The 27606-nt window shown below is 35.5% G+C and overlaps 2 protein-coding genes across 3 annotated transcripts in view; one reads left to right on the top strand and one right to left on the bottom strand.

The window, feature by feature from the left end:
• PYROXD1 (pyridine nucleotide-disulphide oxidoreductase domain 1) overlaps positions 1 to 17371 on the top strand; it is a 19014-nt gene extending 1643 nt beyond the window's left edge. The window contains exons 2-12 of the mRNA XM_024575521.4: positions 626 to 706; positions 3174 to 3293; positions 5686 to 5814; positions 7766 to 7839; positions 9360 to 9520; positions 10227 to 10327; positions 11301 to 11436; positions 13025 to 13137; positions 13743 to 13865; positions 16184 to 16321; positions 17001 to 17371. Of these exons, the coding sequence (XP_024431289.2) occupies positions 626 to 706; positions 3174 to 3293; positions 5686 to 5814; positions 7766 to 7839; positions 9360 to 9520; positions 10227 to 10327; positions 11301 to 11436; positions 13025 to 13137; positions 13743 to 13865; positions 16184 to 16321; positions 17001 to 17249 (1425 nt within the window). The 3' untranslated portion in view covers positions 17250 to 17371. The remainder of the gene's footprint in view (positions 1 to 625; positions 707 to 3173; positions 3294 to 5685; positions 5815 to 7765; positions 7840 to 9359; positions 9521 to 10226; positions 10328 to 11300; positions 11437 to 13024; positions 13138 to 13742; positions 13866 to 16183; positions 16322 to 17000) is intronic.
• RECQL (RecQ like helicase) overlaps positions 17310 to 27606 on the bottom strand; it is a 26195-nt gene continuing 15898 nt past the window's right edge. Inside the window, exons 10-18 of one of the 2 annotated variants that reach the window (XM_024575518.4) lie at positions 25565 to 25731; positions 24720 to 24801; positions 23532 to 23680; positions 23323 to 23440; positions 22463 to 22601; positions 20995 to 21086; positions 19731 to 19950; positions 18866 to 18995; positions 17310 to 18288 (exon numbers count right to left, since the gene is read on the bottom strand). In XM_024575518.4, coding sequence (XP_024431286.2) covers positions 18136 to 18288; positions 18866 to 18995; positions 19731 to 19950; positions 20995 to 21086; positions 22463 to 22601; positions 23323 to 23440; positions 23532 to 23680; positions 24720 to 24801; positions 25565 to 25731 — 1250 coding nt within the window. In that variant the 3' untranslated portion in view covers positions 17310 to 18135. The remainder of the gene's footprint in view (positions 18289 to 18865; positions 18996 to 19730; positions 19951 to 20994; positions 21087 to 22462; positions 22602 to 23322; positions 23441 to 23531; positions 23681 to 24719; positions 24802 to 25564; positions 25732 to 27606) is intronic. The other variant, XM_045184202.2, reaches the window with a different exon arrangement.

Below are 27606 nucleotides of genomic sequence, written 5' to 3'. Positions count from 1 at the left end.
AGACGTGTAAAGTAAGAGAGAGGTTTGTAGGTAGAGGCAAATAATGAAACAATAGCAAGTTAAACCACCAAATTTTGTTAAGGCTGATACTGAAGTGGCTTGGTCTTCCCAGAGACTATGTACTGGTCGAGCACGGAAGGGGCAGGACAGGAGTGCCAAAGCATGTGAGGAAAGTGCCAAGATTCTAAATGTTTATTATGAGGGTTTGCTATAATTGCACCATATTGAAGGCAAATGAAAATATTTTACAATAAATAGAAGTTGGTTCAACTGTTAATTAGGAAGATTATTTCTCCTTACCCTCTGCATGATAACTTTAAATTGGCATATAGTTTAAGTAAGTAAGGAATATCCCTTTCTGTCACTTTCCTTGTTCAGACCTTGTTAGTGTTTAGTGTGAACGTATTCCTCATTTTAAACAATACCAGAGTTGAACACTACTCATCACTACCCCGTAGATATGAACAAGACTCTGAATTATAGAAACCTGTGATGAGGAACGGTCAGTTTTTAGTTTCTTGTCAGTAACTCTATTAAAATTGCATTATCTCTCTCTCACCCTCCATGCCATATATACTATTACCTAAAGTTATTTATCATATTTTTTCCTACTTTTTAAAATAAGCTGGCGATTCAATTTCCATCAGAAGAGGTTCTCCTGGTAACAGCTTCTCCTGTTATTAAAGCAGTTACAAATTTCAAACAGGTAAGAACTTTTGTATAACTTTCTTAGTATTTTTAAAAATTGTAATAGCTTGCATAGCAGGTAGTGTAACTGTACTACTTTGTTTTAAATGACATGTTCTATTGATACTTATTTTAAAATTATATCTCAAAGTTTAGAATTACTCAGATTGACTACCAGAAGCACCCAGAATGATACTGAATTCCTAGTCTTTTCTTTTTTTCCTCCCACTCTGAATTACTTTTCAGAAAATATTTTAGCTCTCACTGGTGTGGCTCAGCAGATTGGACAGGGACCTATGAACCAAAAGGTTGCAGGTTTGATTCCCACTCAGGCCACATGCCTGGATTGTGGGCCAGGTCCCCAGTAGGGGGTGACCACACATTGATGTTTCTCTCCTTCTCTCCTTTCCTTCCCCTCTGTGTAAAAAAAATAAATAAAATCTTTAAAAAAAAAAAAAGAAAATATGTTAAAATAAGATTCTTTTGGGAAAGATGCTATGAAACCTAAATATGAATGCAAATATATATGTGTAAATACTTTTATTATAAATATGTGTATGTGTGCATGTGTATTACAAGCCAGAAGTGCTTCTGAGACAAGTTTACGCTTGTAGATAATTAATGTTTCAGATAATGTAATAAGCATCTGAGAACACTTTGTAGTTCCATGAATTTACATTATATATTACAACATTATAATAGGAGTCTAAGATCATTTTGGTCATAGTGTAATAGACCAAAATAGAATAGTGTAATAGAATAGTGGTCTCCAAACATTTTTGACCCTGTACCTCACCTGTTAAAAAGTTTTGAGTTCATATTCTAATATGTGTATATATACGAGTATGTTCATACATATGTGAATGAAAGGATGGAATAAATTGGAACATTAAAATGGCGAAAGTTTGAAAATGTCACTGCGGGATTTAATAAATTACTAAGATGTTATTTGCTCTTCTCACTATATTGTCATTTGCACTGATGTTAGAAAAACAATGGTGGCTAAGCTGTACTAGTAGTCATCGTATTCTTCACTGCCACACAGTCCGTTTAAAAAAGGCCAGTAAAAAGTTAATTTTATTGAATCTTGACTCTTAAGTACTTGTCTTGTTACCATTCTGCATGATGAACTGGGCTAGATGCCTGGAGCACACACTGCAGGAGGACAGTGTTACTTGAGGAAGAGCAGTTGTGCCATTGCTGAGTTGTGAGATGAACTAGCTTCTTGTTATGATGGAACATCAACTTGAAAGAACAGTTGACAGATTGTGGTCATTCATATTTGGAAAATGAATGAAGTGTGTCTGTCACGTCAAGGAAATATTTGTTGGCATTAGGACAGAACTGGAGCTTTGAAGCAAAAATTGGAAATTTGAAAAACTCATTCTTCACTGTGACCTTACAGTACCTAAAGACATTTCTGATGAGATTGTTGGTGATAGTAATGAGTGTGATATTTTGTGTTGTATTACTATGAAATGAGTCAATAATTGGAATATCTCTATAACGTAGCAAACCAATATCATACACATGACAGTGTATGATGCTACAAGATCCACTCAAAGTGCAGGATGGACCAATGGACTTCACAATAACAGAATGAAAAATTCTTTCATATGGTTTCAAATTCTACATTGCATGTAAACTTAAGAAACTATTACTTGTTGAGTTTCATTATCTGAAAGGGCTGCATATTTGTGAGGACAAACAGCATATTTAACAATTTGAATGCAGAAGTAGATATGCAGCTATCAGTTCTGTTAAGCGAGACATTAAAGAAATTTACAAAAATGTAAAACACCGCCATTCTTCTCACTTAATTTGTTTTGTTTTGGAAAAAGTAGTTATTTTTCATTGAGTATATTATAATCTGTTTAACATGTATTGGATTTATTGTTACTTTTGAGTGAATTGAGTAATATTTAAACCTTTTCTCAGCTTTAATTTCTAATGTGGCAAATATTGCTAGGGATAAGTCAAACAAACAAAAGCCCATTGGGGTGCTCAATCATTTGTAAGAGTGTAAAGGGGTTAGGAGACTAAGAAGTTTGAGAGCTGTTATGGCCATGTAGTAGGATTTCCATGCAGCGTATAAGGAGCAACCGAGGTCACATAACCAGTCTGTGAGCTGTGTGGTTCTTCTGCAGCAGACTGGGTGTAGGACTAGAGAAGGAAGGTAGTTTGATCTATGGCTGGAAGTTTTCATGGTAATTAATGGTTAAGGATAAGAGAGGAAGGAAATAAAGGGTTTGGGCAAAAGATGGAATGATCCACAGTTCAGTCTTAGCAGGATAGGGGGAAAGTGAGTCCAAAAGGATGCCAGTGATTTTGGAAAACAGGAAAGAAGAGTCCAGAGACCAGATCATCTTGTTTTATGAACATGAAATGAGTGGGGTATAAAAAGAAATGGATTATTTTTATTATTTAAAACTCTTGGAAGAAAAATATTTTTAAACACACATTTTTATCTCTTTGATCTAACACAGGTTTCTAAAGTATTGGAGGAATTTGATGTTGAAGAACAACCAAGTACCATGTTAGAAAACCGCTTTCCCAACATTAAGGTTATAGAATCGGAAGTAAAGCAACTGCAGAGTGAAGAACATGTAAGAGAATTGTTTCCTTGATGACATTTTCCTTTGTTAAATTGTGATGAGTTTTGCCTGACTTCCTTTGACCCCACCTGTACCACCACCAAAGTCTCTAGCAAGTAAATTTTAGTGACATTGATTTCCATTATTAGAATAATATACACTTTTTTGGGTTTATTGGGATTGTTTAATTAGTTTAGTTTTGGCGTTTTAGGTTTTACATTTCAGACCATCATTAACATCTTATAGAGTGTCCACTGTTTTCTGGCCACTACATTCAGTGCTGGGGCATAATAACATAGTAGTAAACAATAATAGAAGGAGTCTGCTCCCAGGAGTTCTCAGTGTCGTAGGGAATATAGATGCACATGTGTATAATTGCATGGACATGTGAAAAGCACCATCACTGAAATATTATCAAAGCTCTGATAGTAGATATTTAGGAAGACTTCACAGATTGACTAATATTTGAGCTGTGTTTTAAAATACAGGTGAGCCCTGACTGGTGTGGCTCAATTGGTTGAGCATCGTCCTTCAAAGCTAAAAGTCAACAGTTGATTCCCAGCCAGGGCTCATCATGCCTGTCTTGCGGACCTGGTCCTCAATTTGGGCACGTGTGAGAGGCAATCGATCGATGTTTCTCTCACACATTGATGTTTCTTTCTCTCTTTTTCTCCCTTCCCATTCTCTAAAAATAAATAAATAAATATCTTTCAAAAATAAAATGCAGGTGAATTAAGAGTTCTTCAGATGGAGAAGGGCATTGTAGGAAGAGGAGACTCCTATGTTCAAAGACCCAAAGAAAGGAAAAGGAGCATGTGGAACAATGAGGTCGTCCATGGGATAAATAAAGGGCTTTTTATGTCATGTTAGGAAGTTGAGTTCATTTTATAATCAATGGAGAAATAGTAGAGCGGTTTTAGGTGGAGGCAGGGATGATAAAATAGATGTTCTTTTAGGAAAGTACATCTGACAGCAGTGTCAAGGATGAACGAGGGTGCAGTGAGTGGCTATGGCCAACAACCAGATTGGGCGTTGGTTGCAATAGTCCGAAGGCTGTAAGGCCCAAACTAAGTCTCAGGACTGAGGCCGTCTCAGAGAAGGATGTCATCAGATGAGTAACAGTATCCTCAAATGAGCTTTACACAAGATGTGAGGTGGAGTTGGTAGTTTCTCTAAAACAGCTCTAATTTATGAATTTGTCCTTAGGAATAGAGCACCTGTACACATTTGAAACACATATAATTTGCCAGGAAAGCAATTTAGAAAAAGTACTGAGTTTTGAGAAAATCTGAATCAAAAAAACCAGAGTAAGTTCTTAATACTTACCGTGGTAGCACATATTCATTATATGTTTTATATATATCACATCCATGTCAATTAGTTTGCAAATCGAAGTAGGCTTAAAAGTGTACTAATGAATTGGGAGGGAACTTAGACTTTTAAATGAATCAGAGTGCCACCATTACCATGTTTCACTATTGGTTTTATGTATTTGTTATGCAGCTGAAGAGTCAACATGGGTGACAAATGTCTCAATAGGTAGTGAGTGCTATGTTATGATTTCCCAAGTTTTATAATTCTAAACGCATTGCACAGGTGTTAACTCCTGAACCAGTCCAGCAAAGTCCAGCATCTTTCATGTATATCTGCTTTCTAAATACCACTACTTCTCTGCAGATTTTCATTCAGCATCAAGGAACAGAAACAATGGCTCCCTAATATGTTTAGACTCACTGATGTTTTTAAAAATTAATATAAATATCTTTAAAGCCAGCACATGGTAGGATTTAAGTTTGGCATGTGTGTCACTTAGGCTAAAATATCCCCAAAGAGCATGTAGTTTGCTGGTAAAGTGATTGCTATTTTGACTTAAGAATATCAGTACTTTTTAGCACTTTTTATTACATTTTTTAGATTAAGAAGATGTATTGTAACCTTTTCTAACCTTTTCACACTATTTACTCCTCTGTACACATAACAGAAATTAAGGTACTACACAGTTAGTATCACTAGATCTTCTTACAGTAACTTCCAATGAGATAAGAAATTTAAAATTTCTAATGTTTAATTTTTAATCTGAGTTCAACATTTCTTTCCAAACATCATGACCATCCCTAAGTTTTATGCCAAGTTTTGTGTGAACATGCCTTTTCTTCCATTGGAGAAAGATTAGTTTCATCAGAGTCTGAAAATAATTCATGGCCCTAAAATGATTAAGAATTGCTGGACTGAAGAATGTATTCTCATGCTTACTTAACTTTGCATTTGCTATAACAAAGTATTGAGTGCCACCAAGAGGCAACCTTAATATATTTTTGCCTTTGTATTTTTGAATGTTTAATTGAAATGAAATTATACTCGTGTAAATGCTTCCCTTCTGCCCTTCATTGCTTTGTTTTTACAGTGCATTTTAACAGAAGATGGCAGTCAGCACGTATATAAGAAACTCTGTCTGTGTGCTGGGGCGAAACCAAAGTTGATACGTGAAGGAAATCCGTATGTGTTAGGGATTCGCGATACAGACAGTGCTCAGGTAATACTTTAGTTGGGTCTGGGGGAAACACAGACTTTTTTCTCAGATGTCTTTTTCTACATTTGAATGAAAGTGGTCCACTTACCATGTTAATTCCTAAACTGCAGGAGCAGCAGGGAGGTTTCTTGTTTCCTGACCCACAAACCAGAAACTAGCTATAATGCTCCATTACTGCCAGTTTCAGTTTGTTTGTAGTTGTTAATTTATCTTGTTCTCTATTTGTGCGGATATTCTGTGTTGCTTCTGTTATTTGATGTCCCAAATTTCATGACCGTGCTGCAGGGTACAGCTTACCACTGAGCACACACTCTGTACTGTGACTGGGAGCATGGGACTTGTAACCTAAATAATGTAATGATCTTCTCCCAAAAGGTAATCACATCTAAAACTTACTGAATTTACTGCTCAGCAAAGAAAATAATATTCAGAAGATCTCTGTGGTACAAAATCATGATAATCCTAAACCAAAAAAGTCTCTTGGTTTATTGTTCTCTCCAACAATAGAGACAACTGTCCCAACGAGGGGAAACTCTATCTGTGGAACCTTATACACTTCCTTTGATAATGTGCTTCAGGGTTTGATTACCCTTCTTGCCAAAGAGCTCTTCCCGGTTTCAAATCACAATACTCTATCTTACCTCAAGATCCTTGTTGTTCTATCCCAGGAGGTGGTAATTTTACACTTATGTAACAATGTTTTATATTCTTGAAAACTGATAGTTTACTTTCAGCTTATTCTTAATTAAATAATTTGGAATTTAGAGAAAACTAGAACTTGATTATTTTCTTGTAAACACTTTAGGTATTATCAAAGATTGCATCATAACTATGTTCCAGCAAGGCCCTGTACGTACATAAACTCATTGAATCCTCATAGTAATCCTGTGTGACAGTCATCATTCCCACTCTACAAATAGGAAATTAAAATAGAGAGATTAACTTACCTATAGGAAGGTGATTGTTAAGTTTATCAGATGTGCGGTTTAAACTCATGGCGTTCATCTCCGTGTCCAGTGCTCTGTTACCTACTGCCTTCAGTGAAGTACAAACTAAGATTAATGTAAGGGTTTTCTTCTTGTAGAATTTTTAGGAAGTCAGTTTCAGTATTTAATTATTGAATATTACAGTAAGTTTTGTGGTCAATTTAATAGAAATGGTAACAACGTAGTAGGAGGAGGAATTTAGCTATTTAGATGTCATCCTGAAGCAATGGTACTATTCTATACTTTTGAAAGTCTCCTAAGACTGACCACTGGCTTTTCTTCAAGCTTACTGTGATCTTTTTAGGGGGGTGATAGTACCAATTAGCTGCCTTATACTGGTAAGAACATTTTTTCAAATAAATGTTAGACATTATTATGTGTATGCTATTCCTAATGGCTCTATCTACATCGTCTTACTTAATGCTTACAGAAACCTGAGATAATAGTCATTCTTATTTCCATCTGTAGTTGCATCTGAGGCACAAGAGGTTAAGCAGCTTACTCATGGTGCTGCAGTTAGTGACGGCTAGAACCGGGACTCTAGAGTTTGTGCTCCTAACTGCTGTGCTGGTATGCCTCTCGCACCTGCACACTTTAAGTGCTGAGTGACTGCAGGGAGTATCGACTGAGGGACAAGAAGAAAAGGAAGAACCTTGTATCTAGGATACAGATCAATGTTATGTTAGTACCCTGATTTGGTCAAATAATTGGGAATACAGTAAACGAAAGACAGTGCCTCTTGCTGATGTTCTGAAGTAGTACTCTAAATGTAATGACATAAAACAAGGACAAGCAGGCAGGCATTGCTGTAGAGGCAGTTAGGGTGAAACATGGGGGAGAACGTTTGTGATATTAATTGGAAGGTGCGTCCTAGTAGAGTAGGGAAGTGAGATTTATTATCAGTGAAGCCTCTTGCTTCTGGTACTGCCCACTGTACAAAACACTGTGTCATTTTGTTTTTAATACAGGAATTTCAGAAACAGCTTACTAAAGCTAAAAGAATAATGATCATAGGGAATGGTGGTATCGCACTTGAATTAGCGTAAGTATGTATGTTTAAGAACTGCTCTGTGATCCGTGTGACTATTGGCAGACTAGAAAAGATCTTTTATCCTGAAAATCAAAGATAAATATGTTTTCCATATATTTTCAAGATCGAAAATCCACTTAATTTTTTAGCTTTCATAGAACTGATAGTTGCAAAAATGTCATTGTAAAACATGAGTTTAAGGAGTGCTTTAGGTCTCGGAGGATCATCAGCTGGTGAGTGGCTAGATTTGACCCCTATGTTTTATAAGCACGTAGTATACTAAAAACAGTTTTGAGTGTGTACACCTTTAGAGGTTCTAGTCATAATCCCCATCACTTGTTATTGCTCCTGCCCATCCTGTTTCACTCGGTTATGTCACGTGTCTGGTCCGTGAAATCCAAAGGATTTGTGACTCCTATTTCAGGATTTGTGGTACTCCCAGATGTGGTTTTGGGAAATTTGGGAAGTGTGAACACATTATTGAATATAAAATATTATCACTGTAAGATGATATTTCAAGTAAAAAATCATTGAAGAATATCTTGCTGTAGTCTCTAGAAGACTGATTTACTTTCTTTGTGATTTTACCTCCCAGTAAATGTCTGACATGGAATAGTTTGCGTATTTTTTCAGGGCAGAAAGTTGGGTCCAATTACAGAGGACAGATTGTGTTAAAATAAGGAATCTGCTACAACCCTGTCTTTGCTCAGTTGCATCCATTCCAACTCTCAGACTAGGTTTTTGCCCCTCTCTTTTAGAGGATGATGACTCCCACTGGAAGCCTGTAAGAATTCTTCAGTTGGCTGAGTACTAGGAATGGCAGTTATTATTGTAATTTGAAGTTTATGGCATTGCACACAGAAATGCAGAGAAAAAACTAGGGTTTCAAAACCAAACTGGGCCAAAATGGAGGAAGCACAGATTTATGGAAAGAGGAGCTTCAAATCCTTATGTACACATGATAAATTTTTCCCATCAGCTATCACCAAAAGTATAGCTTAATACAATTCTTATTGACAATGAAATGCTTTCTTACATTAAAAAGTATTTAGTCTCAGAACATTTAATCCTATTCCTTCAGTAATATGTTTGAGTACATAAAATATCTGTTACTAAAGCAGTCAGTTGTTCTCAGTATGGTAGCTGTGTACCATCCATCCATCCATTATTGATTACGCTATAACCAGATAAAGCATTTCTAACTCCTGGGAACCCTGTGAGACATTAAATAATAACTATGTTGTAGAAACTGAATACTTTGAAATGATATTTATTGAAATGAAACTTTACCTGATGTCTCGTATACATATTTGTCACTTATATGTTCTTTCAGTAAACTGGTTAAATTTCTTTTATTATTTATTCTACTTTAAGTCGTATCCTGGAAGAGTGTTATATTCCTCCTTATAATCATTCTTTGAGTTTGCCTTAAAATATTGACTTAGGCCTTAGGAGAGAATTGTTATTTTCAGGTCCAAAGATTTCTATTCAGACTTTTGAAATTGCTCTGTATAATTTTAATATTCCTTTAGGTATGAAATTGAAGGCTGTGAAGTAATTTGGGCCATTAAAGATAAAGCTATTGGGAATACTTTCTTCGATGCAGGAGCAGCTGAATTCTTGACCTCAAAGCTCATTGCTGAAAAACCAGAGGCTAAAATTGCTCATAAAAGAACCAGGTATACAATTGAAGGTAAATATAGCAGCTGGTTCTTTAGTTCACAGATAAAAACATTTTTTTAACCATATAGAAAAAGACTAAGAAGATTTAGCAAAATATATTTGGAAGTTAGGAATGTAGGTAATATTTATCTGTATATCTTTATGTGACTTTTTAGATTTTCTAGAATATATGTATTTTATGAAAAATATGTATGATTAAAACTGGAAATTTAAAGTGAATTAAATAAATAAGTCCATCTAAATCTTTGTAAACAAATGCTGCAATTAAACAATACCTAAGGCAATTTTATTAAAAATGCAGTGTGTTTAAAACAAATACAAGCTTCACAGTTTTTTAAAGAGGGTTTTTTTTTTTTTTTTAACTTACGGCTTATAAAATTCAAGAATTTTGTAAGTTTTGGGCATCCTAAAAATTGACAAAATTTTCAAAATTCGATGGCTAATAGTCTTGCCCTTCATATTAACCAGTATATAAAACATCCCCAAAATCCTGTGTTTATACTCAATACTCGATTGAAAGATTATTTTATAGCTCTGCATCACAAAATAGTAAAATAAGGAATAAAATGATTAATACAGATGACTTTGTTTAATCATTTTGTATGTATTTATGTATAAGAATCACTATAGTGCCTAAACGCTGCAGAACGCAAGCATAATTCTCTGCTTGGCAACTTTTATATCATTTGAATTTTGAATTGAGTTTATCTCTTCAGGAAGGAAAAAGGAAGCAGAAACCAAAGCTAATGCTGGTCATATAGGTAGTGCCTTGGGACCTGATTGGCATGAAGGCTTGAATCTTAAAGGAACAAAAGAGGTATGTTTTCCTATACCAACTAAACCTAAGTGCAGCTGTAAATTCAGGAACTATTTGTTGAAGACTGGTAACAATATGTAGTCAAAGAATTGTTGGTCACTTTATTTAGAATCCATAGTGCTAAGAAAGGACATAGCCCACATGTGCACGAAAGACAGATGAATATTAAGTTCATCTAAAACTGACTCTCAGCCTTCTTTTTAACACCCCAGGACGGAAATTTCTATACATAGACACATTGAATACGCCTGTGCTATTTTAAATTAATCTTTTTCCCCAGGGTTACTTGAGATGCATTACAGTATTTTAAAGGTTAATAGATGGATTCTAAATAAAATACACATTTATTATCTTAATTGGATAAGCAGATGACAGGCTTTTACTCATTTTATATGCTAGATATTTTATTTTTAAAATAGTTGTTAAAAGGCTATGATATTTAAAGAACGTAAGAAGCATACATGCAGGCTTTATTACTGCATGATTTTAGCCTTGCATAGGTTGAAGAAGGGTTGGCTTCATGGTGTGTGTGATTTTTGTGATGGAAATTATGCAAAATCATTTCTTCCTGTACCTTCTGGGCCTGAGGCTAATAATGTAGTATTTTAAGGTTCTGGGATATAACAATAAGTTGGCATAGACCTGCCCTCAAGAAGTTTTTATAGTCTATAATGGTTGTAATTTTAAAAAAATGTATGTGTAATTATCGAGACTTATACTGAAAAGTACACCCTTGATGTTACCTGCCGATTTTACTAGATGTCTTCAGTACCAAATGAATTTTTGTTCATTTCTTTTACACACAGAAACTCATAGGCTTATTTTTGGTCACCCACTGTGTTTTCATTTATATTGTAAGAATTATTTTTTCTATATGCTTCCTTAAGTATATTTATAAATATTTTCTTCATCATCAGTAACCTGTGTCATTCTTTCTGGAAGTACTATGGTGACCAGTATTTCTTTGTTTTAGTTTTCTCATAAGATTCACATTGAAACTATGTGTGAAGTTAAGAAAATCTACCTTCAGAAAGAATTTAGATTTTCTAAGAAGAGCTCCTTGAATTTCCCAAGAGACCATCATAATCAGTCAGTTACAACTGATAAAGGTAAGTAATGAAATTAAAAGATATTTAACCACTTATTTAAAAGGAAGTCATCTTTCTTGTTATATTTAAAAACAGCTTCAACCCTGCCTGGTGTGGCTCAGTGGTTGAGTGCTGGCCTGTGAACCAAAGGGTCCCCAGTGTGATTCCCAGTCAGGGAACATGCCTGGGTTGCAGGCCAGGTTCCCACTAGGGGCCCGCGAGAGGCAACCACACATTGATGTCTCTCTCCCTCCCCTTCCCTCTCTCTAAAAATAAATAAAATCTTTCTAAAACAAAAAAGCTTCAGATTTCCATATAAAATTTAATGAAATAATTTAAAGTCATTTCATTTTTATGGCTTTTTAAGTTTCCTAATAATTAAATTGTATAGGGCTTTATTCATTGTGTTTTGACTGTCATAACCCTATGAGTCAATCAGAGCATCTTGCAGATGAGAACAAAACAACAGAAACTGCCCTGACTGACGTGGCTCAGTTGGTTGGGCATTGTCCCACAAAGTGAAAGGTCGGCAGTTCGAGTCCCAGTCATGGGACATGCCTGGGTTGTGGGTTCCGTCCCTAGTCAGGGTGCAAAGAGAAGCAACTGATCGGTGTTTGTCTTCCTCCCTTTTCCTCTCTTTAAAAAAAATAAGTAAAATCTTTGAAAAACAACAACAACAAAAACTGAAAAAAACCCTGATACTCTCAAAGGTTAAGTGACTTACCCAAAATCAAACACTGAAAATCTATGAATTTGGAACTAAGACACAGATCTACTAATTCCTATTCCACACTCCTGTGAGAATACTGTCATTTGAAGAAATAGACTCAGCCAAAACTAGTGTATAATATATTCCAGTTCTGAATTCTTTGAATTTTTCCATAGGAAAAAAGAGAGTAAAGTCTGAATATGAATACTAAGGGAAAACATTGAAAAGTGAGTAACCTAGTTAGACTAAACTCTCAGTGGAATATATTCTCATTAAGATTTTTAAAGAAATAATGGAGGGAGAGCATTACACTAAGTGAAATAAGCCAGTCCGTGAAAGACAAATACCATATCATCTCACCTATTAGTGGAACCTAGTCGACAAAAGACAAATAAGCAAAATAGAACCAGAGATTTAAACAACAAACCTACAGTGGCCAGAGGAGAGGGGGGAGGAGGATGACAGGGAAAAGAAGGGGAAGGGGCAAGCCAAGGATCACAAATCGAGGGCTCCTGGGCACAGACAACGGGGGAGGACTGACTGTGGGATTGGGGGGATGGCGCAGGGGAGAGCAGTGGGGAAAAGGGCAGGACAACTATAACTGAACAACAATAAAAAATAATTTATAAAACAATTACAAATTTACATTTACTTGGTTAGAATTTGTTCTTAAATTTGAAGGGAATATGTTTAGAATGCCATAGTTTTGTAATCATACCCAAAACAAGGAGATGGTGTTAGTTACATTAAAAATTGTTTCAGCAGATGTGCCTTAGACAGTTTATTAAGGGATGTTGTTTTAAAGTCATCTCTTGCCTTCATTTTTGTCTGTTCTAGTCATTATGCTGTGGATTGTTGATGGTGGTTACATTTGAGGCTTAAAAAAAATTTTTTTTTAAGAGATATGGCCTGTATATGTGGAACTGACCAACGAAAAGATATATGGCTGTGATTTCATTGTCAGTGCTACAGGAGTTACACCAAATGTAGAACCTTTTCTCTGTGGCAACAAGGTAAGGTGAAATATTTTGTCCCGCTATGCATATTTTGAAAGTATTAATTAAATTATTAAGATCTCTAATTCTCAAGCATGAATAATTGTTCATTGTTAGTACAAAACTGTAATAATATGACTTAAAACAACTTAGTTTATATTCTTGCCTTGATTTACAATATTTTTTTACTGCTTAGTTCTCAGCAGTTAACATCCCAAAATGTGTCATTATTAATAGGACCTAATGCATAACTTATCTAAATATTTATAAGAGAGGGACACCTCCTATGAATTCTTAGGTGATATTTTAGAAAAACCATCTTGTAATTTTTGCTTTTAAGCATTTAAAGCTTACAAAAACTAAGGAATGTTCTTATAAGTAGGTTAGTTGCATAGTTATTAGGTATTTTTGATGTTTAAATTCTAAGAATTCTATGAGTTGTGTCTTATTAGGAACTTGATTCCCTGGAAATTCAGCTTAGCTGCCTAAACTTTGCAGCTATTTTTCATTTTCTCATTAAAGATCAAATCATGATGTAAATTTTTAATTATTCTTTTACTTTAGAATGAAAAAATCCTGGTTCATTTTCTTAACCATGTGTGCTTATGAGCAACGTTGTTTAGTTTGACCTAGGAGAAGACGGGGGCCTGAAAGTGGACGATCACATGCACACATCCCTCCCTGACATCTACGCCGCAGGCGACATCTGCTCTGCGTCCTGGCAGCCCAGCCCATTCTGGCAGCAGGTAAGCCGCACGTGCGGTCACGTTCTCATCAGATTCTGTTTGAAAACAAAGGTGTTGCTACCAGCAAATCCAACTTTCTGGTTTTCCAACCTTTCCACTTTAAATAGGAAGTTACTATAGAGTTTTCTGTGACTTTAAAAAAATAATTAGACTATTTCCCTTTTGGTAAGTTACAATTACAGTGATAGAATTAGGCTGGGATATCTTTTAACTTAAAAAGAGTTATGGGCTGTTACTTTCTTTTTCATTCTCAGCATTGTTTTATGGAACCTTCTGTGATGATGGAAATAAATGTCCTGTATTTCTGCATTGTCCAGTCAGGCCACCATTAGCCACATGTGTCTGTTGAGCACTTGAAATGTGGATAATGTGACTGAGGAACTGAGTTTTATTTACTTTTAATTAATTTAAATAGCTACATATGGCTAGTGGCTACCATATTGTATAGCACAGTTTTAGATTTAAGAAACAACCGTGACAGAGATTGTAAGCCATGTAGGTAAAAGCATTCTGTTCCTGATGACCCTGTTCTGTCCCTGTGGAAATTACTACAGAAAAAAAGTTCTGATAGTAAACAGCCTTCCTTAGCCTTTAGCCTAACAGCTGCTTCCAGCTGGATCTAGACTTCCTCCAGCCCACAGTGTTGCCTGCCTCCTATAGGTGGAGCAGAAATACTAGAGGAAGGTACTCAGACAATGGGTGTAGGTGAGGTTGTCTTAGTAGAGATGTACGTAGATATTAGAGGTAAAAGAACTAGGCAGCATTTGTCTTGGTGAAAGACCAGCTCTGCAGGTAGTGATATTATTCATGCAGATTAACTACGGAGTATGAAGTAGTGGAAGAGCTAGTTTTTCAGGTGGCAGCTTCATTATTTTGTGGGTGTTTTTTAATGTACAAAGAAATAACAACAATTAAACAGTACTTTCAGCCTATTTCTAGAATGCTTCAAACAGCTTGTTTCCAGCTTTCTTTGCAATCATCCTATGTCATTTATGTGGCATATCTGTCACTCTCAATTAGAAATTGGAGTTTGTGGGATTTTAAAAAACATTTTAAACCCTCTAGGATAAATTATATCTTCAGTGTGCATCATACTCTGATACAGGAAAGAAATATCCAAAAATAAACAGGTATCTCTTGTTTTGAGTAAATTCAGTAGATGCCATCTCTGAATTTGCAGAAGCAGTACGTACTAATAATTTGTTTTACATAGTCTCAGATGCAAACTCTAGGGACTTGGAGGCTGAAATACACCATTTAATAATACACCGTTTAGTCCAGCAGTGTAATATTACAGGCCACTTCCTTCAGCCATTCTCTAGTGTTACCCTGCTTAGTTTACTCTGCTCCCTTACCACAGACTGCCTCTTAATTCATTAAACCAAACTTGTTTACAGGGAGGAGACTGAATATAAATATAAATACAAATATGTATATATATATCACTTCTATCAGAAATGCTTCAAGCTTAAATACAAGGTTGTGTATTATTTTTGCACACAAAAAGATAGCACTAGTTACACAAACACAGGGGTATAAGGAAACTAATTGCTTATTATAGGCCCTCCTATTTAGTCTTCCCAGTAGCCATGGAGGAGGTGGTATGTGTTTGTGTTTCAGGTGAAGGAACTGAGGCTCAGAAAAGTGAAATATGTAGGAGAGTTGGTGTGCAAATCTACTGACTTCCAAGGCTGGTGTTATGCTATACCAGGGAATCCCAAAACTTTGTAGCAATACAGTAACAGAATACAGAAGAAATTAATACTGTTATAGAGAAGAATTTTAAATGACTTCCCAGAATCAGTTACTGAAATCTGATACAGTATCTTGGGGCTGGGCACCAAGTGATATATCTGTCTGATCCTTGAGGTTAGATTGCATGGGAGGCCTTAACTATCCAGCACCTAAAAATGAGAACTAGGAAAGAAATTTTTCAGTGATAACTTGGCATCTCTATTAATGCTGATGAGAAATTTACTCTGACGTTGAGACTGGTTAGTTAAAATGTAATTCTCACCTGATGGAGCCTGAAATATTTTAGTAATTTTTAATAGCAATTTTATTGAAACATAAAAGTTGGTGTGATCTTTTAATTTAGATTCAGTGATTTATATAGAATTATCAAATACCAAAATCAGTTTGGTTAGTGTGGATTGGCAATTGCTTCTGTGGAAAAATAATCCAGCCAAACATCTAACCAATCTCAAGGACTGTCAAACAAACACTGAACCCCTTTAAGGAGTGTTACAAGGTTCAGGTGATAACGTGTTTCAAGTAATACAATGAAAAATTATCCTGCATAACACTTTGTATTTCAGATGAGGCTGTGGACCCAGGCTAGACAGATGGGATGGTACGCAGCGAAATGCATGGCGGCAGCTAGTTTAGGAGAGACTGTTGACATGGATTTCAGCTTCGAACTTTTTGCTCATGTAACAAAGTTTTTTAACTATAAGGTAAGGTAGATAAGCAAATTAGTACCTTCTTTCCTCGGTAGTCTTGTAACTAATTATGCTCATCTAATCTTATTGAATAAAAGTTTATATGGTTTTAATCATTTTACAAAAATACAATGTTTTCTGATTTTATGCAAATCAGTACTTGGTGTCATTGCTTTTTAATTCCTAACTATCTGATAACCATTACCTACCTCCCCACTATAACTATTTTATACTTTAGGGGGTCTGTTTCCTGTTGGTGCATTTCTAATTTTTATATGAGACTCTTTATTTCTTTGTGAGGGGAACTAATAGCTAGTTATCATACTCAAGAATGAACCAAGTGGTTTCCCACACATATTGCATTGACCCACCTTACATTAGTGAGAGGCAAGTTTTTTGTTCCTATTGTACTGATAAGGAGAAACATACACAAGGTTCAGGGAGATTAAATAATTTGCACATGAAAGATCTAACTCAGTTCCTTATTAAATCTTTAAATCATGTACCATCTGTAGAATAAATGAATACCATCGAAATTTTTCTTTGGAACCCAACCCAATGACACTCTTAGCTATAAAATTTTGTGAATAGATTTTTCTGCTGACCATTCCAAAATAATACAAAATAATTGCCTATTATGTTTCCTTTTTGGCATTCACTAAAACAGCTTTTTTATCCTTATATTTATATATAGGTTGTACTGCTGGGAAAATACAATGCACAGAGCCTGGGTTCAGATCATGAACTAATGCTGAGATGTACCAAAGGACAAGAATACATCAAAGTCGTCATGCAGAACGGACGAATGATGGGAGCTGTCTTAATTGGTGAAACTGATCTAGAAGAAACATTTGAAAACTTAATATTAAACCAGATGAACCTTTCATCATATGGAGAAGACCTACTAGATCCCAATATTGATATAGAAGATTATTTCGACTAAAAAGGGCATTTCCACAATCACGTAAAGATTCAAATAAGACAAAATGTCAAGTCAATAAAGTAAATGACTGCACTGATTTAATGATGACCACATTGAGGTTAAAAATACAGAAGTGACCATGATTTTAGTGGGAAAGTATTTAAAAATAAAATTCTAAAGATGAAATCATTACAGGTAACATCATATTTTTTTCTAACACAAAACTGAGAATTTATGTAAGAATTTTCACTTTACTCATTTCTGTGTGTTAACCTGAGATGCTTTATGATTTATTTTGGAGCAAATTTAGCTAGGCTGTTCCTACCTAGGCAACAGCTTGGCCTGGTTAGCAAACCAGAGCCATTCTTTGACTGTGAAATGTCAAAATAGGGCTGTGGTTTCAAACTTAGAGTTTTATTTTACTTAAATAGGGAGCCATCTTAATTGCTAATCCCTGTACTGATACCTTATTCCATTTTTTATTTGGATTCTACATCTCTTATAACGTGAAATCACTCACTTTTTGTGATGAGCATATGTAAAAATGTCAGTATAACAACATTGCTGTCAAAAGACAGTCATGTCAAAAGAAAAAAATGCAAGGCATAAAGATAAAGAGTTTAAGATAGTTATGTGACTCTACTCTCCTAAGTATTTTACATTTAGAGTTTTACATTAAATTTTTTAATTTTTCCCTCATTTCATACTGTACATGATTCATGCTGCTAAATTTTCAAAATGTCTCAAATTCTCATGTCTTAAATACTTTAGAGAGAAGTTTTTAAAGTATAGCTCCATGTGTATAAAATATTAATGAAAATGTCTTAAACTTCTGGTTAACTACAAAAATAATGGTGCCTACATGCATAAAACTGTTCTGTTCTTGGAAAATTTAAAAACACTCATCTCACGCGTCATCAATTTTTCTTTTCTTAGCCCCTGTATTCTTAGACTCAGATGGCTGGAACATGTTTGCAGACTTCTTCTGGAAGTGATCCAAATTTTTTCCTTCCCTCTTTTTATCAGATCCTTCAGAATGACAAGTTTGAGGTGATTCAGTCTACAAAACAGTAACAAAGCAAACACTGATAAAAATTCACCTATTCTGCTTTCTCATGAGATTAATAATCCCAATAGTCCTTCTATATCAGTTAACTCTTTAAGTATCCAGTGGTCTGGTTTTTTATCTTCAAATTTCTAATCAAATATGAGTCCCATCGGCCTATTCCGTCAGAGAAACCCTAAAGGACGCCGTAAGTGTCCCTAGACATGACCGTGCATGGCGTGCTTTTGCAGGCTGGACAGTATTTAGTTTATACCTGCTCGTCCACCTCTGCCGCAGAGGCAGGCCTCTCAAGCAACACCGATCCCAACCAATGTCACGAGGGCAGAAGGTCCACATCACAGAACTGGACATGAAAACGGAGCCTTCGCACTCCAGAAGGTTAGAAACTCTCCGGGCCTCTATTCAAAGTCTAGTCCAAATCCTTCCCTTAACGTCCTCAACACCCAGACTCTAAGTAGAACACTGACTTAACCTCCTCTTACGTTCAACTGGACCTAGGAAAGTACTAGATAGAGGGAAGCACCCCAGACTTTAATGTATTTTTAAAATGCTTGAAAATTAAGTCAGTTACCTTGCAACAGGTCTGTGTGGACTTCTTTATTTGCATAGTAATAACATGTGCCTCACTGTTCAGAAGATTGGCTTTAGGTCCAATTTTCAAGTATGAAATGGTAGCGTAAGCTGTAAAACTGTAGTCTTCTCTGCAGAAGATAAAGGCTACCAGTCAGAAAGGTTTTGTGGAGGTACAGAAAACAAACTGAAATATATGAAAATAAACTGTAAGTGCAATAATTTTAAGTAATACATTGATATGAAATAATTAAGTTATACTATAAAAACTCAATTTACAGAAACTAGTTTTGTGCTTTTTTTGACATATAGCAGTCAATTGTAGTTGGAATATATTAGGTAAATTTTGTATAGTGTTTAAAGTTCAAATGAAACAACCACAAAACCATTTGTTTTGTTGTAGTTATAAAAATGAGAAACTATCATAAAGATATCATATTTTGTGGAAGAAAATACCAATTTTTGATCCTTGCGATTGAATAAACCATCATTCTTATGGTACTGGTTTCCAGACATTTTATCATTTTATTTCTCTTAAGTGTTAACTGATCTCCTAGTTATGAATCTACTGAGATATACTAATGCCTGTAAAATATTAGTTTGCTTATTTCTAAAATTAAGATAATGAGAATGTCTTTTCTCATCTCACGATGTTGCTAAGATTAAATGAGGTAATATATGTAAAAAGTAAATAAAGTATTCTGTAATTGTTATCTACTGGTGTATATCCAAATTATAACTTTTATTCAAAGTAATCTTTTTGAAATTATAGATATTTACTCCACAAATAAAGGAAAATACAGTGAACTATTTTAAAAAATCATAAAGACAAGATAAAAGGATAAGACATATAAGTTTGTATATACTTAAGATACTGCTGTAGAAGAAAGTGAGCGATAATTTTCTCCAGGTCTTCACGAGGAAGTGTGGGAGGAGCAACAGCTGCTACCCTCAATTTTGCTGCTCCCTTTCCCATCCAAGAATCAATCAGTTTCAATGGAGTGAGCTTTTCATTCATTTCCTCTGCCTGCTGCAGGATTTTGATCAGATCTCTGCAGTAGGCTGTTACATTCTTTCTTTCAAATGCTGTAAGAAAAGAGGCATGGTTACAGGCAATTGCGAGTTAGAAATTAGGGCAAAGATAGTCTATCCTAAGTGGTTAAACTGGTTTAAAAACAAATCATCAATGTGAGCCACCCTAAACATTAATTTATTAATGTGATCTGAATAAAAACTAGGCTCTTCCCCAGGTCTCTAGCACTAAACTAAATTGTAGGCTCTTTCAGACACTGCCATTTACAGTGATGTAAAGAAATTAACCTGGTTATCAGAAGGCCTTTGGATATGCTCTAGGAACCAAAGAGTGTCTGCCGGACATGATGACGGCAGATACTCAGAGATGAGTCAAGAGGAGAGTCCATCTATTCTGCATATTTACCTGATGTGTGCTCATTAAGCAGTATTCTGAAACCTCATACAGCTTCACAGTTACTCTTGATTTAGAGACAAGAATGTCCTGTACAGACATCCCCAGTTACTAATTGATACTAGCACTCTTGTTAATTTGGTCAGCAAAACACAGTCTAATAAACTCATCAACAAGTAATTTTCTCTAGCTGCAAAGTTAAAATTGTAGTGACCTTCAGCCACCGAGGCATCAGAATTCAGAGAGGAACTGGTTAGTCCAGCTGTTCCATTGCAACTCACATACACAGGATGAAATCAAGTTAAAATACAATTCTAAATCACTGGTAAATTAGTGCCTAGTGAATCAAAAAGGATTCATTATAATCTCTATTTTGCACAAAATTTATTTTCCTAATCGGTTACTACAAACTATCAGAGATTATCACAAGGTAAGTCTTTTCTTACATAAACAGTATTTGTATTCAGACAATTTAAAGTTTTTCCGTTTCTTACAAATTTCACAAGTCCTCAGTAATAGCAACATAAAATATACACACACACAGCTCTTATTTGCCTTTGTTTCACAACCATGCTACTTTTGAATCTGGAAAATTCTATGCACACCTTGTTTAATCTTTTAAGTCTATTTTGGGGTCAAATCCTGCCCTCAGGTAGTCTTACCCATATGTTAGCCTGTACAGGTTTAAAAAACAATGAACTCACAAATGTCTTTACAGCAGTTGTCGCACATTTTGTTACATGCTTCTGAGTTCCATACTTCATCAAAATGTTGAGCTATCAATACCCGGCGACACCTGCCAACACGGATACAAATTAAGTGATCTGATCAAGTTTTAGGAATCCCTATTTCAAAATAGAAGATTATGTAATGTATTAGTTTCCTATTGCTACCATATCATTACCACAAACTTAGTGGCTTACAACAACACTAATTTACTGTTACATTTCTATAGGCTGGAAGTCTGGCGTGGGTCTCACTGGATTAAAATCAAGGTGTCAGCAGGCCTGTATTTCTTCTGGATGCTTTAGAGGATAAAGCTGTTTTCTTGCCTTTTCCAGTTTCTAGAGACTGCCTGCATCCCTTGGTTCATGGTCCCCTTTCCTTCATCTTTAAAATCAAGCACAGTTGGTTGAGTCTTCACATCACATCACCCTGACCACTACCCTCTTCAGCCTCCTTCCACATTTAAGGACTTGTAATTATACTGGGCCCCCCGAAATAATCCAAGATAATCTCCCTATTTTAAGGTCAGCTGATTAGCAATCGTAACTTCATTTGTAACCTTAGTCCCCTTTTGCCATATAAGGTAATGTACTCACAGTTCCAGGAATTTGGATGTGGACATCTTTAGGGACCACTGTCTGCCCACCACATAATTTTTCCATATCTACTTGATAAACTCAGCTTTTAAGAAGTTGACATTCATTTTGAGATTCAATATTTTACTATTTAAAAAAAAATCTTCCAGGTAGTAATTTCTTGTATTTTACAGTATCCATTTGAGTCTAACCCCCAAAATATGCTACATGGGAGTCCACTGGATATCTAAGAAAATTTTCATTTTCTCATTTCTTTAACTAGATTATTGTAGCATCTATAGGAAAGAAATACCATTTTCTGTCACTGTCTGGTTACCACTTATTTCAAAATTTTTGAGTCCTTTTTACATAATGGGCAATAAAAGTACAAAGATGACTAAGGCAGAAAAGCCATCAAGTAGCTATGGTATATGGTCTAACTAAATCCCCTCTAAATAGATTTAAATTTATTTCTTAAGGAGAAACTTGACCCTGCTCATCAACCCATCAAGCTGGTAAGATGGTGTTTGTTACTGAGCTCAACTCCCAAAACACCCCTTATACACACCTGTACACAATTATTAAAGCATGTAGCTATACACTGCACCAGAGAAAAAAGTTTTGAACTCATTATTTGTATCAAAACCTTCAGTGAAAGAGTTTTGGAGAATTATCTCCAAGGCAGATTATCTTCTTGCAGAAAAGGCAGATCCTGCGGGTTCTCACCCTTCAGACACCTGCTCTTACGTATTTACACTTGATGTCCTACCGATGTATTTACAGACTTCCTTGGTACCCAGAGTAACATCATACACTTTCAAGCTGTGTTTGTCTTTAATTGACAACAGTTAAGAAGAGGCATGTAGCTTACTTGCTTATGTTCTGACAGTATGACACCATCTCATAAAGTTTCTGTTGTCCCACATTTTCCATCACCACCATTGAACTGATTCTGAATATGTCTCCAAAGCCATAATACAAAATACAGTCTGCTTTCGTGTCATCTCGACCTGTAGTATGAAAGATCTTAAGATTGCAGAATTGTTTTTAAGAATTCAAAGCAAGCAAAAGTAATATATGTAAAATCAGCTAGCAATGTTTCATTGTCTAAGATACATCTGGTAGAATTTTCAGACAGAAATGTGAAAGTTAATTTGTAACAACTGCCTTCAAATTAAAAAAAAAATGACTAGAAGACTTATCGACAATCAGCTTTATTAAATAAAAAATGTGACCATAAGTAGTCCGGTTATTTAAGTTACAAAATTGAAACCACTAATTAAAAATTCAGGAGGCAAAGATAGACATCAAATCATTTTAGCAAACATAAACAATTCAGCCCTGGCTGGTGTGGCTCAGCGGACTGAGTGCCGGCCTACAACCACAGGGTCGCTGGTTTGCTTCCCAGTCAGGGCACATGCCTGGGTTGCAGGCCAGGTCCCCAGTAAGGGGTGCGCGAGAGGCAACCACACATTAATGTTTCCTTCTCTCTCCTTCCCTTCCCCTCTCTCTAGAAATAAAATCTTTAAAAAAAAAACCAATTTAAAACACTCTAATAGAAAGTCAGTGAAATATCTCCATAGGCAATTTAGGTATAAAACAGTGAAAAAGATTTAATTGTTTAAAAATAGTAGCCAATAAAGATGAAATATATAGAATTGAATATCATTTGTAGTATGCTTTCTGAAAAAGTTTTTGTAAAAACGGCTTCTGGATTTGAGTTATACATACCTGCACGTCCACTCTCTTGGTAGTAATTTTCCATAGATTTACTCATTGAATGATGAATAACAAATCTCACATCTGGCTTATCAATTCCCATACCAAATGCAACCGTTGCTACTACTACCTAAAATATTTCAACATTTTACATGTTAATTAGGTCAAGCTAAAATATTCTTAAAGGTGAATTACACTTCTATTAAAGATAGACACTTAACCTGGATTTCGTTGGCTGACCATCTTCTGTGAACCTTGGTCTTGTCTTCTGGTTCCATGTTGGCATGGTATGCACCTGCACAAACTCCCAGTTTCTGTAAACTGGCTGTAACTTGCTCAGAGTCCTTCTGAGAAAAGCAATATATGATTCCTGTAGTAAAATACGTCCAATTGTTTTATATATGTATATGTGTCTATAAAATATTCCTGGAAAAGAATTTTTAACACTCAAGATAGTGATTAATACAATGCATGAGGAAAAACGACTTATGAAAAATTTCAAGGCCCTGAACACAAGTGACTTTTTGGTATAATTCACAATCTGATTGCCAGGTTGATCTAAAGCAGAAGTGAGCCTTGAGCCATAGCTGCTGGAACCCATTGCCTCTTTTCTCACTGCAACTTTACCTCCCACTGCATGGCCTTTCTCAAACTGATGCCCACAGCTCCGTAAGATGTTAGCAAGTGTGCAGTGAAAAAATTCTCACACGCATGAATTTGGGGAGCATTGAACCAAGTTAAACAAGCTTCTCTCTCTATTTGCAGGGCTGGTCAGAACAGATACACCTGTGCCTCTTCAGGAGGGAGAAATAGCTAGTTGCAGCCTTTTCCAAAATTATTTGACCCTGCAACTCCTTTTACCTGGGTTACCCATTCATATCTCCCAAAAAACTATAGAACAATTTTGAAACACTGCTTTTACATAAACTCTTTTGCTTCAGTAACACTTGCTGTTCATTAATCTTGAAACACATGTATATATATTCTCAACTCCATCCATACTTAACTCAATTGTGTTCTATTTGTTCCTGTAATATGCCCTTTACTACAATTGACTGTCATTTATATCCCTTTAGAACACCAGTACTTCACTTTCTGTCTTTTATATAGTGGATACTTATTGAATACGTTATTAAAAATTAACATTATGCCATTCAATCTATTCATTATAGTAATTAAGTATAAATAAGCAAAAATAAATCAGTTTTATGACTCATAATCTGTGCTAGCAAATGCCACACCCAGTTTCTAAGATTGCCAAATTCATTTTACCATAACATGTTCAAGTATCTTCTGCCATGCATTAATATTTTTTGTGCTAATCGTTTATCAGTAAAACATTAGTGTAATATTAGTTACTTTTTGAAAGTTCTCCCTCAGTCTGCAAAGTTGGTTGGTTATTTTATTACCTGATTGCCCTTTGTACCTTCCATTAATGATCTTTACAATATCTTCAATAAAATCTTCAGTGTTCGAGGGCTTTTGCCGAACCTATGAAAAACTAACTTATTAAAAAGTAAATTAATGAGTACCATCCAAGTAGTCACTTACTTATAGCTTTTCAAGGTGCCATTCTTTCATAAGCAGTGTTTTCTTCTACTATTCTTTCACTCCCTCATCTGACTCACTCCACCACCTCCCACACTCTTTTCATCCTTACTTTTGAATTTACCAGAGATAAGAAGGCACTGAGGCAGTAATTAACTTGTAAAGATGGAGACTTTACTTTCTGGTGCTACTTTTATAAAAACATAGGCCATGGCATAAATAACTATTCAATGAAAACTCAGAAAAATATTAAGTCTATTCTTAAAAGGATTAAAAAGGAAGAAAAACAATTGTTAGGTTCTTTAACTGTTATTAAATTTTCAAAGTTACTTATCAAATATAATCTAAATAGGGGGTATTAGCAAATCTTTAATGGCATATTAATTTTGTATTATTTCATAATTAATTTCAATAGGGATGTCATTAGGATCCTTGGTGTTGATCTCTGCTGTGTCTCCATCCTTGCACAAGAAAGAATGTGCATAAATTTAACAAGGCAGTGTATTCTTCTGAAACTAAGAAAAAACAAGCAACAGAAGAGACAGCAGAAGCAAGCATTTGTGAATGAATCTGCTTATAATTACCTCCTGGTTTTAAAGCTTTTAAACAGAGTTAATTGTTACTCATGTAAATAAACACAATGAAAAGGTAACCTCTCTGCTACAACCCTTCACAAAAGCTACAAGTTGATATAGAAGTTACATACCTCATAATAAAGATTTGGCCGATTAAAAGAAGCTGTAAAAGTGAAACAGTTTTCAACACACAGTATTTTCTGAGCATCCTTCAAAACATGACTTGTCGCTGTCGCAGTCAACCCAATTAGTGCTGTGTTTGGGAACTGCCGCTTTAAGATACCAAGTGCCTTATAATCTGGAAAAAAGAAAATACAAAGCGGCCCTCTTTCTATCCTTTAAGAAAGAGGGTGAATTAAGCCTTTTAACATGATGGAGATAATCAATGATTGCTGTAATCTGATTTCCATAGCTACCTATCTCAGTAACTGCAGTTACAGCCCAGCCTTTTTGAATAGGCAGGCTTTATTACACTTCTCACTGGTTCTTCAAAAACACTGTCCTTGGCCATGGATGGAACTCCCAGTTGATGAGAGTACATACCTAATATTTCCAGTAAGCTCTGCACTGGTCTACACCTGCTGAACAGGAGACTTAAGAGGCAGTGGGAGTAGCCATAGCGTTTGAATTTATTACAACTGACAAGAGAGAAAAGAGACTGTCAGCCTAAACCCTTCAATCACCAGGAGTATCCAAGAGTCGTAAGTTCAGACCAGAAAAAGTTCAGACCAGATATTTGGTATAGTGATACCAAATATCACTAGATAAGTTGTCCTTAAGTACTTAAATTATTTGGAGAAAAGTGAAAAAGAAATTGCTAAATGCTAAGGTAGAGGACTACGAAACTGCAAAGAACTAACCGCTTGGAAAGTTGTGAAGGTTTCAAAGAGCTAACATTTGAGTTGGGTCTTGAAGAATAAGCCACGTTCCTTCCAAAGGGAAGAGGAAACAGCACACGCACTACAGACTCACTGGCAGGAAAGTACTCAAGAGGCTGAGACAAGAGCAGGCAGTTCCACAGGGCTACATCACAGGGTAATGTGCTGTTTGGATCTACTGTCGACACCATTGGGCAGGGAACTAACTATTTTCCTTTTAAAGTTCCAAGGTAGACCTGAAAGCTTTTTCTCTAAGATCACGAACAAGACAAGGACGCCCTCTCTCACACTGTTATTCAACATACTATTGGAAATTCTAGCCAGAGCGATTAGGCAAGAAAAAGAAATAAAAGGCATCCAAACTAGAACAGAAGCAGTAGAACCGTCACTATTTGCAGATAACATGTTATAGACAGAAAATCCTGAGGATTCCACAAAAAAAAGAAAAAAACCCTATAAAACAAATAAATTCAGTAAGGTTGCAGGATAAAATCAATATATAAAAGTCAGTTGTGTTTCAAAACATTAATAACAAACTATCAGAAAGAGAAATTAAGAAAACAGTCCCATTTACAATTGCATAAAAATAAAATACTTATGTACTCATGAAGAATTTAACTCTACTATCTAGGGTAGCATTGTTAAAATGTCAATACTACCCTAAGCAATCCACAAAGTCACTGCAACCCCTTATCAAAATACCAATGGCAAAATACCAATGGCACTAAGTTTTTCACAGACTTAGAACTAATAATCCTAAAATTTATTTGGAACTGCAAAAGACCCCAAATAGCCAAAGCAATCTTGAGGAAGAAGAACAAAGCTGGAAGTATCACACTTCTGGATTTCGAACTATACTACAAAGCTACAGTAATCAAAACAGTATGTTACAACTCAATAGTCTAGTTAAGATAGCAGGGCCCTTAGTAGAAAGACAGTGTATATACTGCCTAAGGTATTTAAATCAAAATTTTAAGAAATACCTGTGCCCCAAATATTTCCAAAGGTAGAGAACTGCCTTCAGTCCCTGGAGAAGTCTATTATCCCTGGAGAAGTGTAAGAAAAGGTGAAGACAGATCAGAACCAAAGGGAACACTAATATTTATGGAGGTGGCAAATGAAGAAGAATGAAGGAGGTGAGAATGGAAAGGTACAAAATAAGAAGAGTTACATCATAGTAACCAAAGGAGAAGAAAGTGGCAAGGTGAGAGGTGAACAGTATAAAACACTATTGAAGGTAAGTGGGAAGAGGAAGGAAGATGAGACCACTGCATAGAGCCAGTGGGAAGTGGGGT

This window comes from Desmodus rotundus, chromosome 3, assembly GCF_022682495.2.
Source record: "Desmodus rotundus isolate HL8 chromosome 3, HLdesRot8A.1, whole genome shotgun sequence".
Classification (NCBI taxonomy): domain Eukaryota; kingdom Metazoa; phylum Chordata; class Mammalia; order Chiroptera; family Phyllostomidae; genus Desmodus; species Desmodus rotundus.
Note: the sequence above shows the minus strand (reverse complement) of the source record. Positions and strands in the feature narration are given on the sequence as shown.